This window comes from Daucus carota, chromosome 5, assembly GCF_001625215.2.
Source record: "Daucus carota subsp. sativus chromosome 5, DH1 v3.0, whole genome shotgun sequence".
NCBI lineage: Eukaryota > Viridiplantae > Streptophyta > Magnoliopsida > Apiales > Apiaceae > Daucus > Daucus carota.
The window spans coordinates 32,943,092-32,958,597 of record NC_030385.2 but is presented as its reverse complement, the minus strand read 5'-3'; the positions used below and the strand labels follow the sequence as shown (position 1 = coordinate 32,958,597).

The following is a 15,506-nucleotide window of genomic DNA, read 5'->3' as shown; positions in this document are numbered from 1 at the left end:
TTGATCACTGCACCTATCATACAGCCTCCAGATTGGAGTCTCCCATTTGAAATTATGTGTGATGCAAGTAATTATGCTGTTGGAGCAGTTCTTGGCCAAAGAAAAAATAAGGTGTTACATGCAATCTACTATGCAAGTAAAACCTTGGATGAAGCTCAAGTGAATTATGCTACTACTGAGAAAGAACTTCTAGCTGTGGTCTATGCCTTAGATAAGTTTAGAACTTATCTCATTGGTTCTAAAGTCATTGTTCACACTGATCATTCTGCGCTGAAATATCTTTTGGCTAAGAAAGAAGCAAAACCAAGGCTCATCAGATGGATTCTACTCCTCCAAGAATTTGACTTGGAAATCAAGGACAAGAAGGGTGCTGAAAATGTGGTTGCTGATCACCTTTCGCGATTGCACTTCAAATCCAATGTTGCTTCTGACACTCCCATCGATGATTCTTTTCCAGACGATCACTTATTTGCTATCACTGCAGAAACTCCATGGTATGCAGACTTTGCTAATTTTTGTGTGAGTGGCTCTCACCCTCCAGATTTGACCTTTCAACAGCGGAAGAAGTTTTACCATGATGCTAAACAATATTTTTGGGATGACCCTTTCCTGTATCGGAAGTGTGCTGATGGAATCTTTCGTAGATGTATCCCGGAATCTGAGGTTAATGAAATTCTTCAACATTGTCATTCTTTGGCATGTGGAGGACATCATGGTCCATCTAAAACTGCTGCTAAGGTACTTCAATCAGGTTTCTTTTGGCCCTCTCTATTTAAAGATGCTCGTGCCTTTTGTGTTGCTTGTGATGCTTGTCAAAGAACAGGGAATATATCTAAACGTCACGAGATGCCACAAACCGGTATTTTGGAGGTTGAGTTATTTGACGTATGGGGCATTGACTTTATGGGACCTTTCCCAACTTCTTGTGGAAACAAATACATCCTAGTTGCAGTTGACTATGTATCTAAGTGGGTAGAGGCTATTGCATCACCAACCAACGATTCCAAGGTTGTTATGAAACTTTTCAAAAAGATTATCTTCCCACGTTTTGGAGTACCAAGGGCTGTGATTAGTGATGGTGGTTCTCATTTTCACCAGAGACAATTTCAAACTCTATTGAAGCAATATGGTGTTACTCACAAGGTTGGCCTAGCTTATCATCCTCAGACAAGTGGCCAAGTGGAAGTCTCAAATCGTCAAATAAAAAGTATCTTAGAGAAAGTAGTGGCCAAGTCTCGAAAAGATTGGAGCTTGAAGCTAGATGATGCTTTATGGGCTTACAGGACAGCTTATAAAACTCCCATTGGAACTACTCCGTATCGGTTGGTCTATGGCAAGTCATGTCACCTTCCAGTTGAACTAGAACATCGTGCTTTTTGGGCTATAAAGGAGCTAAATATGGATCTAAAAGCTGCGGGTGAAGCCAGGCTTCTTCAGATGAATGAATTAGATGAGCTTCGTTTTGATGCTTATGACAATTCTCGGCTTTACAAGGAGAGAACCAAAAGAATGCATGATAAGATGATCCATCGCCGAGATATTCAAGTTGGTGATAAGGTGCTTTTATTCAATTCGAGACTTCGACTTTTTCCTGGCAAGCTTAAATCTCGATGGTCTGGACCGTTCACGGTAACCGAAATCAAATTTCATGGTGCTGTTGAAATTATGGGACAAGATGGGGCGAGGTTCAAGGTCAATGGTCAGAGGCTGAAATTATATGTTGATGGTGCATTTGTTGGTGGAATAGAGACCTTCTATATCCCCAACCCCTCTGCAGACGTCTAAATCAAGGTCAGAAGTCAAGCTAATGACTCTAAAAGAGCGCTTCTTGGGAGGCAACCCAAGTTCATAGTAAGTTAGTTATTAAAGAAAAAAAAAAAAATTAAAAAAAAAAAAAAAGAATAGATAGAATTTTTGTAGAATTTTTCATACTCCAAAAATTCTCTAACTTTTATGTGAAGTGTTTCAGGCGTAATTATAATATCTGGCTCCATGTGTATCTCGTGTTTTTTTTCTTTTATAATTCTACCAGGCAGGCACAAATTCTCCGGGGTGCAGTATGTGTTTTTTTTCTTTTATAATTCTACCAGGCAGGCACAAATTCTCCGGGGTGCAGTATCCGCTCACTATGGTGCAAAACCTTCTGCCCGAAAAAAAGAAGAAAAAACACTGTGGTGCCAAACCACTACTTGCAGTGCAGATCCTTCTGTGACTTAAAGGCGCGAGGCAGAATATTTTTTTTTTTTGCGGGCCCTGTGGTGCGGAGTCAGTTAGCCACGGTGCTAACTCTCCTGGAACATACATGTACATCACATATGTTAACTAATAACTACTACTCTGTTTACTTGTGTTTTGTTTTCTTCCTTTTTGTTTTTTTTGTTTTTTTTTTTTTTTTGTTTTTGTTTTTGTTTTGTTTTTGTTTTTGTTTTTGTTTTGTTTTTGTTTTGTTTTTTTTTTGTTTTTGTGTATGTGTGTTTTTTTTCTTTATAAATTATTATGATATTATATGTTTAATATATATTAATTATATATATTCATATTATTACTAAGTATATGTATTTAATATTATTTTATTATATTATTATTATTATTTATTATTTTTTTCTCTCTTATTACTTATGTAGTATTTATATTCTATTATACTAATATATATATATATTTTTATTTTATGTATATAATCATACTATTTATGTGTCTATCACAATTGTATTATTTGTAATATTTTTATTTTATCAATTTTAATAATCTGAAAAAGAAAAAAAAAGAGTTTGTAATATATGTCAATGTATTAAACTTTTGTATATATTTGATATAGCATGTGTGTTCCGAAGACCTAGGACTCGCTCGCAGGCTATAAGCAGAACTTCGGATCCTATACTAACTTCTATGCAGGCTGATCTTCATATATACACATTCTCTCGCACCAGGAGTCTTGTTCTCATCTTCACTCGCGGCCTCCTGCTGTTCTGTTTTCTATACAGACTACAGAGTTCGTTTGTCTTTTCTGTAATCTCTACAGCAGCCAGTAGCCGCTATCGACCAGCACCATCGATCATCCGAGCTTGTTGTAGTTCGCTGTGGTGTTCACCATGACTCGTAGCTCTGCACTTGTCTCACCTCCAACGAAGAAACAAAAACAAAGCTCCGAAACCGAAAAGCCTGTTATTGTCAAGTACCCTGCAGTCAAAACCAGTGGAGACACCCAACGAAATCTCTATGCAACATTATCCAAACGTCCGGTGTTCCCCAACAAGTATGTTGATTCTGATGCCACTTATCGCTTGAATATTACCCAAGAATTGACACATAAGCTTGCTAAAGTTGGATGGCGTGGTTTGTTATTGATGGATGAACCTTCTTATTCTACCCTTACCTATGAATTTCTGAGCTCATTCACGGTGACCACAGAGGGTTTGTTATCTTTCAGGATTGCTAATACAAATCATCAGATCACAAAAGCTCAACTAGCTAACATATTTGATTGGGAGTTAGTGGAGCCGCAACAACTTCCGGCGGATTATGCTACCCCTTTTTGGCTTAAAATCACTAGATTACCTTCAACCACAAAATATGTAGCTCACAATGCTTCTGCTTCTGATATTATAAGCCATTGTTATCGCTATTTTGCTCGACTTGTCTCATACACAATCTATGGTCGCGCTGAAAGCAATAACAAAATCCAGTCCGGGGAGCTTGCTTTGTTGTATTTTTTTGATGCAAAAGTTCCAGTTGATTGGACGAGTTTATTAATTGAAAGGCTATTGTATCAAGCTAAAAAACCTAAAGGTGCTCTTGTGATGGGAGGATTTGTTACTCGAATTGCTGAGAAATTGGGAGTTTTTGATCGTGGCACGACGAGTCTCAAAATTGTGGAAGGATGGTCTCCTAGAATTGATACTGAGTATGTAGTATACATGAAGATGTTAAGAACACGGCCATATGGTCCAATACCTCACAAACGCCTTGCGGAGGCGCCTTTAGAGGGAATTGAGCTACCAGCCTTAACACTCGAGCAAAAGGTTGATGAGCTAAAGCAAAAGGTTGATGAGCTAAAGCAAGAGGTTGATGATCTAAAGAAAAATCAAGTTCAAATGATTCAAACTCAAGAGAAAGCGGAGAAACAATTGTCTTCCATGGAAAAACAGTTGTCTGACATTGCTGCTTCTATTGTGAAACACTTTTCACACCATGCATCTTGATCCCAGGGGAGTTTTCTTTCTTTTCTTTATAGCGTAGGTCTGGTAATTTCTATCAGTATGTGAGTCTATTCTATAGTTTAATTGTTCATTGAGGACAATGAACCACTTTAGTGTGGGGATGGGGTCTCAATGTCAAGAAAATCAAAAATCAAAAAAAAAATATTATATATTAAAAACATCAAAAAAATTAAAAAATTGAAAAAATTATATATTGCCATGTCTCAAATTTAGGAAATTCATGTTAGTTACATTTAATTTAGAGCATATAGTTAATTAATTTGACATGCTTTTAGGTTGCACTTGCATATTTCATGAAAGTATATAATACCGAGTCAATTTCTCGTGATGAGCTGATTTGCATAATATCTTGGTTAGTAATCTGGACCATGTGTGATGTTTTGCATGCTTGGAAGTTGCTTGTGCGGAAATTATAATGACACTATTTGATGCTCTAGAGACAAGACTTAGACTAGCCTACTTCTTGAATCTTAGCCATGAGTCAAGCGTAGAATTCTGACTATTCCCTTTTGAGCTTAGAGTATGTAAATCTTATGTTTGGGAAAGCTGTGGGAAGTATGTCTTTCTTAGAAAAAAAAAAAGAAAAAAATATATATAAATATTGCAAATAAAGTATCAAGTACTCCTTTGAGATCAGCGGGTGGCAAATTCTGAAAGGGACGACCCATGTACATGTGCTGGTATTAAGCGCGATTGTACTAGAAATAAATCTTTTCTTGGTGACTTTTCACTACCCTTGGTTACTGGAGAATTACTTGACTTAAAAAAAAAAACAATAATTAGCTAGCGAAATCTTATGGTAGTCGTAACTCACTTACCCTGAGAAGCGTCCCAACCTTAGATTGAGCATGCAAGTAGATTCAAAAAAAAAAAAAGAAAAAGAAAAAAAGAAAAAAAAAGATGTATAAACATATATAGGAGAGGCATAAAAATTCCCTTGCGCCCCTAAGCTATAGTTGACTCTAATGCAATGGAGTGTTTAAGCATTGTTCTGATTAATGACTCATGTTTAAGACTCTGTTGAAATTTGTCAGTCTATGTTTTGTTTCATTAGAGAGCATGTGGAGCACACACGATGCACTCCGTACTTGCAGTGGAAGAGTTGCTTGACTAATGTGTGCGATAGATGAAATCCTTGATTGTTGCTTATTCTGAGGATTATCTAGTTGACGAGGTTGATACTTTCATGATTGTATTTCATATATATTCATTTAGTTTGCATTCATATTAGTTGCATATCTGAGACTTGGCAGAAAAATGGATTTTGTGGGTATATTCACTATAAACCCTCACGAGACAAAACTCGTCCTACTAGGGCTGCCTAGGGGTTTAACGGCTTGTTGCATACGCTCAATGCAATCGTGTCATCTACGAAAGTGGTGCTAGTTAGTTAGAACTTAGTTTATTTCGCTTATTTGCCCGAGGACGTGCAAAAGCTTAGTGTGGGGATGTTTGATAGAATATATTTTTATATATATTCTATATGATTTTATTCTCATATTTCATTATATTTTGCACTGATTTGGACTTCTATTAATAGATTTTAATGTTTTATTGTAGGAAATAAAGAATTTCTAAGTTGAGAAGGATTTGAGCAAAAAGATCTATTTTTGGAGTTAAATTCTATGAAAAATCGGATTTGTTGGGCTCTACCCGGTTTCTGCACTGTTCGGGCCATATCTTGAGTTCCGGATGTCGGATTTGGATGATCTTACAGCCCACGCGAAGCTTGGGAGATTTTCTTTAATTCAGAGATAGCCCAAGAAGCAAAATCCAACTGGAAAAGCCCAGAAACAGAGAGGAAAAGACAGCTGCGAATTTTGAAGACTAATCCTACTTTGCTTTGGAGTTCTATTTTAGATATTGATTCAAAAACATTAAAAACAATTATTATTATTGTAGGAATAGAAAAAGATATTATTTGAGTTTTTATTATTAGTTGGGAGAAAAGGAGATAGATAGGACTTACGTTAGTTAGGTTTGGCTATGATCTTCTTCCTCCCGTAGACTGCAGCCTTTTGGGTTTTAGCTTGGATATTGAGTTCTTGATTAATACAAGTTTAAGGTATTTTTATATATTCTCTCTACATGTCTTTGATGATTGTTTATGCTTCTTCTATTCTTAGCATGAGTGAGTAATTCTTTTCTAGGGCGTAAGGAGAATCCATGGTTACACCATAGTATTGGCATGATGTTCACAGTAGTTTGATTGATTACAAGTAATTCTAGTCGATATGTTTTAATGCTTAATTTCTGTAATTGGCCAATATCATTGATTAAGTGTATGCGAATAAGGGTAATAAATCGAGAGATAAAATACTCATTAGAGGCACACATACGATTAGCCGAATGAATGTGAATGCGAGAGCATCATTGGAATTCGGAGAAAGTTAATACTCGAGAGAGATTAACACATGTTCTAATTACTTGATCAGTTTAATTACTAAGAGTTGTTAATTGTGTCATCATGTTTCGAGAGTGTTAGTACTCGAGAGAGACTGACATACTCTAGCTACGTGACCACTTTTATCATCTCAGTTTAGAAGCCAGTTTGGTGTAAGCATGGTGAATCCAATTGCCCTAGACCTTTAGTTAATTGATTTTCAGAACACATTTATTTGCATTGTTACTTATATAAAAGTCTTCAAAACTCATCTTTGTTATTCCGGAAGCAATTTGCAATAATTAGATTGAATTTCTTGAAACCTGTCTCCCTGTGGATACGATCCCGTACTTGCTAGTCTCTGCTAATAACAGACACCGTGCACTTGCGGATATTAATTTAAAACGCATCAAGTTTTTGGCGCCGCTGCCGGGGAGACGGCTAGTTTTCTATAGATTTTAGTTTGATTATTTAGATTGTTTCCATTGTCTCGTTGGAGCTTTAGTTCCAATTGAGACTGTTTTTACTGTTTTCCTTGTTTAGTTGTTCATGCCCAGGTCTACAGGAGACGCGGAATCAACTCCTGCACAGGAATCGGAAGATACGAAGACAAAGGTTGAAGAAGCCATCTACAGTCTTGAAGGAATAAGTTCACTGAAAGAAGTTCATTAATATGTTCATGCCTCAGTGAAGAATAAAGATTGAAGTATTCAAGATTGTGGAAGCAATGAAGATGTTGTCCAAGTACTCGAAAGATTTCAGTGCAACCCCTGAAGCAAGATATTTCTATATATCTTGGTTGGTTATTTATAATCAACAAACTGAAGCATAAACTAACCCGGAACCGACTGATCAATGGTTGCTGACAAAGACGGTACAATGTTCAACTTCAGTGTTAGTCGCTTGTGAACCAGACCAGTGCACTAAGCGTCAGCACGTACGGAGCTTTGCAAAGTATTTATCGATCGAAGAACTGATCCAGTCATATCAAGTCATTTGTTCCAAAGCCAAGTCAAGCCAAATGCCAGCTATGCCAAAGCTTACTGCTCAAATGCCATATGTCAAAGCTTCCACAGAAAGCCATATCAGGAAGTGACATTTTATATATGTGTGCACTTATATATTTGTATATGTACAAATATAATTATATATGTATATATGTATATTTAATTAAATATAATATATATAATATATATGTATATATGTTTTTAAACATATGTATATGTATATTTATATGTATATATATTTAAATAAATATATATGTATATAGTATATGTATTTATATTTTACATAAACATTTATATATTTAAGTGTATATATATATATTATATTATGTGCATAAATATGTGTATATTTATATCTATAGATAATTATATATATATCCCTATATATATTTATATTTATATTTACATATAATTTTATGTATATTATATATATTTAAATATATGAGAATATATTTAAATATATGTATATATATATATTACTATATGTTTATATAAATATTATTTATATACATTTATATATATATCTTTATTTATACATATATTTATATAATATTATGAATATAATATTAATATATATGGATGGAGCAAACTCAAGTCAATCTCAGTCAAAGGAGTGATAACAAGGAAAGCTCTTACTATGTGAGGAACAACATTTGACCGAAGTCAACAGCTCTTCCTCACTTAGAAAATTCTCTAAGTACATCACAGTGAAGACATAGCACTCTTGAGGCGCAACCTTTGACCAAAGTCAAAGTTCGTCCCCAAGAGATGAGAGATAACAGGGGAAGCATTACAATGGTGGAGCAAGTTCATATTTGCCTTAGAATTTCTCTAAGTCACCATATACCTCTTGCACACTCTATGGCGCAACATTTGACCAAGGCGCAAGGTTTGACCCGGGCGCAACATTTGACCCAGGCGCAACATTTGACCCGGGCGCAACATTTGACCGGTCAAATGTTGCTCCTCTACTAACAACTCTTGGCACTAACCCTTTGTGACTTAGAATAATTTCTAAGTCACAACTCTACAAGGGATGCACTATATTGGAACAACATTTGACCTGGTCAAATGTTGCTCCTCTAATCAACAATCATGGCGCAACTTTTGTTACTGGAATTATTTCTAAGTACCAAACAGAGGAGCAATGAAGCGCAACATTGTTGAAGCGCAACATTTGACTTGGTCAAATGTTGCGCCCCAAACCAACATCTCCTGGCACCAATTCAAGTACTTGGGAGTTAGATTTATTTTGTTAAATCGAATCCGTCCAGGACGAACTCAATCCGTCCAGGACGAACTCGTTAACCATGGTTAGTTTATGAAAGCCTATAAATATGTGATTGTGGTTCTCACAATTTACAACATCCTTCGGGATGGATGGCCAAGTGCTATGCACAAACTCTCTCAAATATACACACACCCTAGCCTAGTTTTGTACCATAAATATTTGTAGTGGATAGGGCTTGTAATATTTAGAGGAGTGGTCATTGTAGCCAACCTTCGGGTTTGGATTTGTAGCACCTTCGAGGTATTTATCAATATACAGATATACCTTGGAAAATATTGTGTGTTGGTTTAATATTTTTTTTATATCCTCAGAAACTGACCCAATAAATATCCGGAACACGAAACCCATTACAGGTCTGCAATTTGTTTATCCGCAAGATTCGAAAGAATTTTAAATTGTAGTGAGTATCGTATTCAACCCCCCTTCTACGATACTTTGGACCTAACAAGATTACGTTGCGTTCTCTTTTACACTTCTTAATGTCAGATCATATAGTGTTTTGAAACCCAAAACACGCAAAAAACGAAACATCATGTTACGTTTTACAACAATTTTTAAACCTAAATATATGATGATTGAGCGTTTTCCTTTAAAAATCAAAACGAAAAAGAAAACACCGGATTATATGGCATTGATAAGTCAAATTTTGAATTAAAATTTTGGGCTTGCGAAAATTATGATATTCAGGATCTTCTCTTTTATACTCTCTCCATCCCAAATTAGATAAGCTAGTTGACTTTGGACACATAACTTAAGGTGTGACTGTATAATTCTGAAATTTAGTTTCCTAAATTTCTTTTGTAAATGAAAATTTCATATTCAAATTTTTATTTGCAAAAAAAAATTTCAAAAATAAGTAATGTAACTATACAGTCAATGAGGTAGAAAGTGCGTGTCCAAAGTTAACGAGCTCATATAATTTGGAATGGAGGAAGTAATAATGATCGACTAAGAGCATCTCCAAGGGCAAAATGTATAATGGTTGGCTATATGGATTATGTAAATTTTTTGCTAAGGGGACATAAATCGTTAAATGCTTTTAGGTAACAATACATAAATCCTTGAAAAACTAATGGTCTTGTACCAATATAAACAAAGATTATCCAAAAGTATGGGAGGTAAATTATCCAGAACTGAGAAAATCTACTGTTTTCGCACCAAAATTTTAGGTAGGTGCAACAAAAGAACAAAGAAAGTCTGTCCTCAGGTAAGCGACAACTCAGCTAATAACACAGTCATCTCGTTTATTGCTTTAATCCAATAATTCCACTCATAAAGGGCTCCACAGTTTGGGATAATGCCACATGTAGTTGTTAATTTACTTTCTTTCTGATAAAATTTACTTCGCCAGAACAGGCTATTAATTTTCTGTGTATACACTGTTAACATATACTCTATTTAATTCTTGATTTAAATATCTTGCTAATTATTTATATTTGATATTGTGTGCAGGGTAAACCTTAACAAATTTACATAAGATAGTTGCCCCGATCTATCATATTTTCACGAATAAGATTTCAAATTTCATGGTCTGTGATCCAAAATATTCATTTTAAAACGTTAAATTACGTTGCGTTCTCTTTTACACTTATTAATGGCAGATCATGTAAACATTTTGAAATCCGAAACATGCAAAAAACGAAACATCATGTTACGTTTTATCACAATTTTTAAACCTAAACATAAGACGATTTAGCGTTTTCTTTTAAAATTCAAAACGAAAAAAAACTCCGGATTTTATCCGGCAAAGATAAGTCAAATTTTGGATTAAAATTTTGGACTTGTGAAAATTATGATATTCAGGATCTTCTCTTTTATAACATTGATCGACTAGAGTCTCGTGAATTCGAGATATCCGAAACCGTAAAAATACAAGATCTATTTTGGAAATATAAGATAAAAAGTAATGAGTGTACCTTTACCGGCCGCCGTTTTTTAACTTGCACCATTGTCCCACATTAACATCAAGTACCTTCTCTGTTTCCTTGTACTTTCCAAGCTTTGCTTACATAGAGTACTACAAGTATATGAATGGACTTGGCTTTTATTCAATTAAATTAAATAAAAAAAAACAACATTCATCATTTAGTATTTGCGCGTTTCTTCTATATTCGGCTCAACTATTAGCCTCCACATGCACACCCTCCATCATTACATGATTTCTTTAACATCTGCTCCTTGTATTATGTATCTACATGCTTCATACTCACATCTACATTTTTTTATTCATTGTTTACTCATTCTACTCTGCTGACCCTTTTGTTTATCTTCTCTTTAGTCTCTATATATTTATGTGTTTGTTTCTGACATTAACTCTGTTGACCAGGTGCCTTTGAAATCGCTGCAATGAGACCAATGTGGAGGTTTAGTCATTACAGGCTTGTAATGCCGATGATTCTGGCTGTTGTGTTGGTTTTTCAACTGAATTTTAGTTTGTGTTGGTGTCTGAATTCTGAAGGCATGAGAGTTATTCAGTTTTGTTTGATGTTTTTTGATTTTTTTTGAGAAGGGAATGTGTTTGATGAAAGAATGTGATGGTGGATGCAGGTGTGGCCTTGTTGCGGTTTCGTGAGGGAGTTGAGAATGATCCGTTTGGGGTTTTGTCTAACTGGAATTGTGATAGAAGGGATTCTGATCCTTGTTCTTGGTTCGGAATCGGATGCTCTGAAGGCCGTGTCACAAGTTTGTAAGTGATTAGTTTAAAGAATGCTGCTTTTATGATTGTTCTTGGATTTCTCTGCTATTACATTGATGTATGCTATGTCTATGATCATGAGTTTATCTGGTTTTGCGGATTTCATCAGTAATTTCTTGTAAGCTTGCATTATCTGATTCCTTTAAGGTCCTGATGTTCTGTTATGTTGTTACTACTACTGATATTGTAGCTTAAGTGGATTTTCATTTCCTCTTGGTTACAAAAGGTCTAGACATCGACTCTTAGTGGAGGCATGTGTCGTATCATATTTGATCATGCGTGTATGAAGTATTCCATGAAAAAATTCTCAGGCGAAATAGATAATGTATTCCAATACGAGAGTCTGGACTTGTTACTTGTCTTAGATTGCCTGATGATTTTAGCAAGACGCAATATTATGATTCTTATATGAGTGTCATTTTATGATTGTATCTGCTCCAGATACATATCCGAGGAACATTTCTGTTGGTAATTTGCATAATTTTAGTTTGCATAATGGACTCCTCTTTTCTTTCTAACAAAGTCTAGTTGGTAATTTACAATTGATTGCAGAAATTTGAAAGATCTTTGTCTAGGAGGAACTCTGGCTCCTGAAGTTGGGAAGCTGGCCAAAATAAAATATATGTGAGCATACACGAACCATTGTTTGAGTCCTGATTTAGTTTCAGTTTTTCCTTTTTCATATATAGTGTTTGATACTAGTGCAGTATCTTACGCAACAACTCATTCTACGGAACTATTCCTGAAGATTTTGGCAAACTGAGGGAACTGGAACATTTGGATTTGGGATATAATAATTTCAGTGGCCCGTTTACCTCTAAACTTGGCGATCATCATTCACTTTCAATTCTGTGAGTAGAGCTTTTTGAATATGAAAACACTGGTTCCAATGTTGGCCAAGCTCACACTTACCCGATTGCTTTAACTGTTTCAGCCAGTTGGACAATAATAAGTTCCTTGGTAGATTGTCTCCAGAACTTAACGATCTGAAGATGCTTTCTGAACTTCAAGCAGATGAGAGAACTAATCATAGTACTCGAGATAGCTGCAGTAACATATATGCTTCTTGGTAAGCATGCATGTGGGAGTGTTCAAATTTTTTTCTTGTGATGTAAAACTACAAATCGAATATTAAGCTTGAGAATTTCTCTTTTATTGAATTCAAATCAGGAGCATTGTGCGGCCTGGACATATAGCTCAGAGAAAGCTGCACCAAGTCACAGAGCCAACTTCCAGTGAACAGATTGAGAATTCGGGAATTCTGTCACCTTCCTTGGCACCATCTCCATTTATATCCGCTCCAGGTCCACCAGTCTCATCTATATCAGAACCTCCCTCAACGTCTTTTTTGTCTCCATTTGGTTCTCCATCTCCTTCACCCTCACCTATCCAGTCTCCCAGTCCTGCTCCAATATCCACAACTCCTCCACCAGTTAATAATTCCCAAAATCCAGGGAACCAACCTGCTTCATCACCTTCCCCGGCTTCAAGTCCTAGCCACACAGTAAAGAAATCAAAGCATTATACGATTATGATAGCGTCTGGAGTTGTTGGTGGTTTTGTATTCCTTTTCTTATCAGCAATTGGCATTGGTTTTTGTCGAAGACATAAAGTGATTACTGTAAGACCATGGGCCACTGGGTTAAGCGGGCAGCTGCAGAAAGCATTTGTATCAGGTCATTTCCCTTTCACACAAACCTGCTGTTTTTTTTGTACATTGAGCATCTCCAGCAGCATCTTAACCCATTCCTTAAATATAATATAAAATATTGGATCCTAGTGACTTAAGATAATAATAGCTATTCTCACCTCCAACAATATTCCTTATATTCATTCCTTATATACTATTTTATTATTAAAAGTTGCCATTATTGCAATAGGTGAAGAGAGAGAACATGTTTGTATTCAAAATTTATTATAAAATAAGATTTAGGAGAGGAGAGAGGTTACCTAAAAATAAGGCATGGCTAGTGGATCTTAGTGATTTAGGGAATCACTAAGATACTGTTGGAGTGGATTATTTTCCCATATTCCTCATATTTTGATTTAAGACTTCAAATAGGGAAGCTGCTGGAGTTGCTTTAAGCATATTCTTAACTTATATTTAGCTACTGCTAGTTCTTGAAACTGTGGTAAACTAATGGTAAATTCATAACTCATCACACGAGTATGCTTTATCAAGCTTAGAACTTACTCGTTCAGATCTTGTTTATTTTGGAATTTTGGATCAGTACTATTATGTATGTATGATTTTCGTATACATATGGATTCTCATATTTAAGAAGTTACAATGTAGGTGTGCCAAAACTCCAGCGTTCAGAACTTGAAATTGCCTGTGAAGATTTCAGTAATATAATCGGCTCTTTATCAGATGGCATAGTGTACAAAGGGACTCTGTCAAGCGGAGTTGAAATAGCAGTGACATCTACGGCAGTAAAATCAGTCGAAGACTGGTCAAAGAGTTCAGAAACCCAATTCAGGAAAAAGGCAAGAAAACTTAAATCTAATCAAGCTCCCTCTAGCTCTCAATCTGTTGCCAATAACAAATATTCTTTTTCAGATTGACAAACTATGTAAGATGAATCACAAAAACTTCGTGAATCTTATTGGATTCTGTGAAGAAAAGCAGCCTTTCACAAGAATGATGGTTTTTGAATATGCAACAAATGGAACACTGTTTGAGCATCTACACAGTAAGCTTTGAGATTTTATTTTATTTTTTAAAATTCGGTATTAGTTAGAAAAAACTCTCTTATTTTCACATATCACATGAATTTTGTTTCCCCTCCCTAATACTGGCTCCGATACCTCGTTAAGTAATCAACTCTCCCAAAATGTTAACGTGATAGGACAAGGCCTTAACAGTACATATGTTAAAGCAAAGTGAAGGTAGCTCACTATTTTTCTGTTGATGCTCGATTTATGTAGTAAAAGAAGCAGAACACTTGGACTGGGGAATGCGACTCAGAATAGCTATGGGCATAGCATACTGCCTCGAGTATATGCACCAGCTCAACCCACCCGCAGCCCATGCAAATCTGCAATCTTCTTCTATATATCTGACCGAAGATTATGCAGCCAAGATTTCTGATTTCAGCTTCTGGAACGATGCAACAGCAGGAAAGATGGAATCAGTCAGCACAGAACTCTTGGAGACCTCAGTGTCTGATCCTGAAAGCAATGTCTACAATTTCGGTGTCATTTTGTTTGAAATAATCACAGGTAAGCTTCCATACTCCCAAGGCGATGACTCTTTTGTGAACTGGGCATCAGCTCATTTGAGTGGCACACGGAAACAACCACTCCGAGCAATGGTTGATCCAACTTTAGTATCTTATGATGAAGAGCAACTTCAGAAGCTGTGTGAAGTGATCAAAGTCTGCGTCCATCCAGACCCGAAGAAACGACCAACTTTCAAAGAAATCACAGCAAATCTAAAAGAGATAACAGGCTTAGGCCCTGACGGAGCAACGCCTAGAGTATCACCTCTCTGGTGGGCAGAACTGGAGATTCTGTCGACAAGTTCAACTTAGAAGGTGTTTTATTATGTGACAAATGTTCTATTCATTTCTTTCTTCAACTCTTACAACTACATTGGTTTAGAGAAATTTGGTTTATGCCCCAGTCAGTTCGTGCGGTTATGTTTTAATTTTGGTTCTGTCTTGTTTGATTATTGTGTCAAATTGCTTGTAGATAAACTGACCTGGTCACCGGCTTGATATTGATTGTTAATTTTTGCTGTATCAGAGAACATGGATATAATTAATGATGAACTTATGGGTGCCAGTGTTTGACAGCAACTGATTTGATTATAACACAACGAATAAATGGCACAACTAATTAAAGTATATCTGAATATGGCAGAAATGATTTGTTCTTTAAAAGATTTGTAATTTTTGTTTGTAAAAGATTTTAT

General features: G+C 35.8%; 1 protein-coding gene across 2 annotated transcripts; it reads left to right on the top strand.

The window, feature by feature from the left end:
• Positions 1-10,950: 10,950 nt before the first annotated feature.
• LOC108220927 (inactive receptor-like serine/threonine-protein kinase At2g40270) lies at positions 10,951-15,372 on the top strand. Of its 2 annotated transcripts, XM_017394823.2 has the most exons (10): positions 10,951-11,082; positions 11,222-11,353; positions 11,443-11,581; positions 12,143-12,214; positions 12,298-12,441; positions 12,525-12,659; positions 12,761-13,266; positions 13,887-14,077; positions 14,151-14,283; positions 14,519-15,372. In XM_017394823.2, the coding sequence occupies exons 2-10, from the start codon at positions 11,242-11,244 to the stop codon at positions 15,121-15,123; spliced, it is 2,037 nt and encodes a 678-aa protein (XP_017250312.1). In that variant the 5' UTR covers positions 10,951-11,082; positions 11,222-11,241; the 3' UTR covers positions 15,124-15,372. The 2 variants fall into 2 exon arrangements, with proteins under 2 accessions (XP_017250312.1, XP_017250313.1); XM_017394824.2 differs by lacking the exon at positions 10,951-11,082 and having other exon boundaries at positions 11,102-11,353.
• The last annotated feature ends 134 nt before the right edge of the window (positions 15,373-15,506 follow it).

Bases quoted from the DNA above. Each gene is read 5' to 3' on its own strand.
- LOC108220927 (XM_017394823.2), top strand. From the start codon at position 11,242: ATGAGACCAATGTGGAGGTTTAGTCATTACAGGCTTGTAATGCCGATG. The intron at 11,354-11,442 runs GCATGAGAGTTA...TGGTGGATGCAG, and splicing joins TTGGTGTCTGAATTCTGAAG to GTGTGGCCTTGTTGCGGTTT. The intron at 12,215-12,297 runs GTGAGCATACAC...ATACTAGTGCAG, and splicing joins CTGGCCAAAATAAAATATAT to TATCTTACGCAACAACTCAT.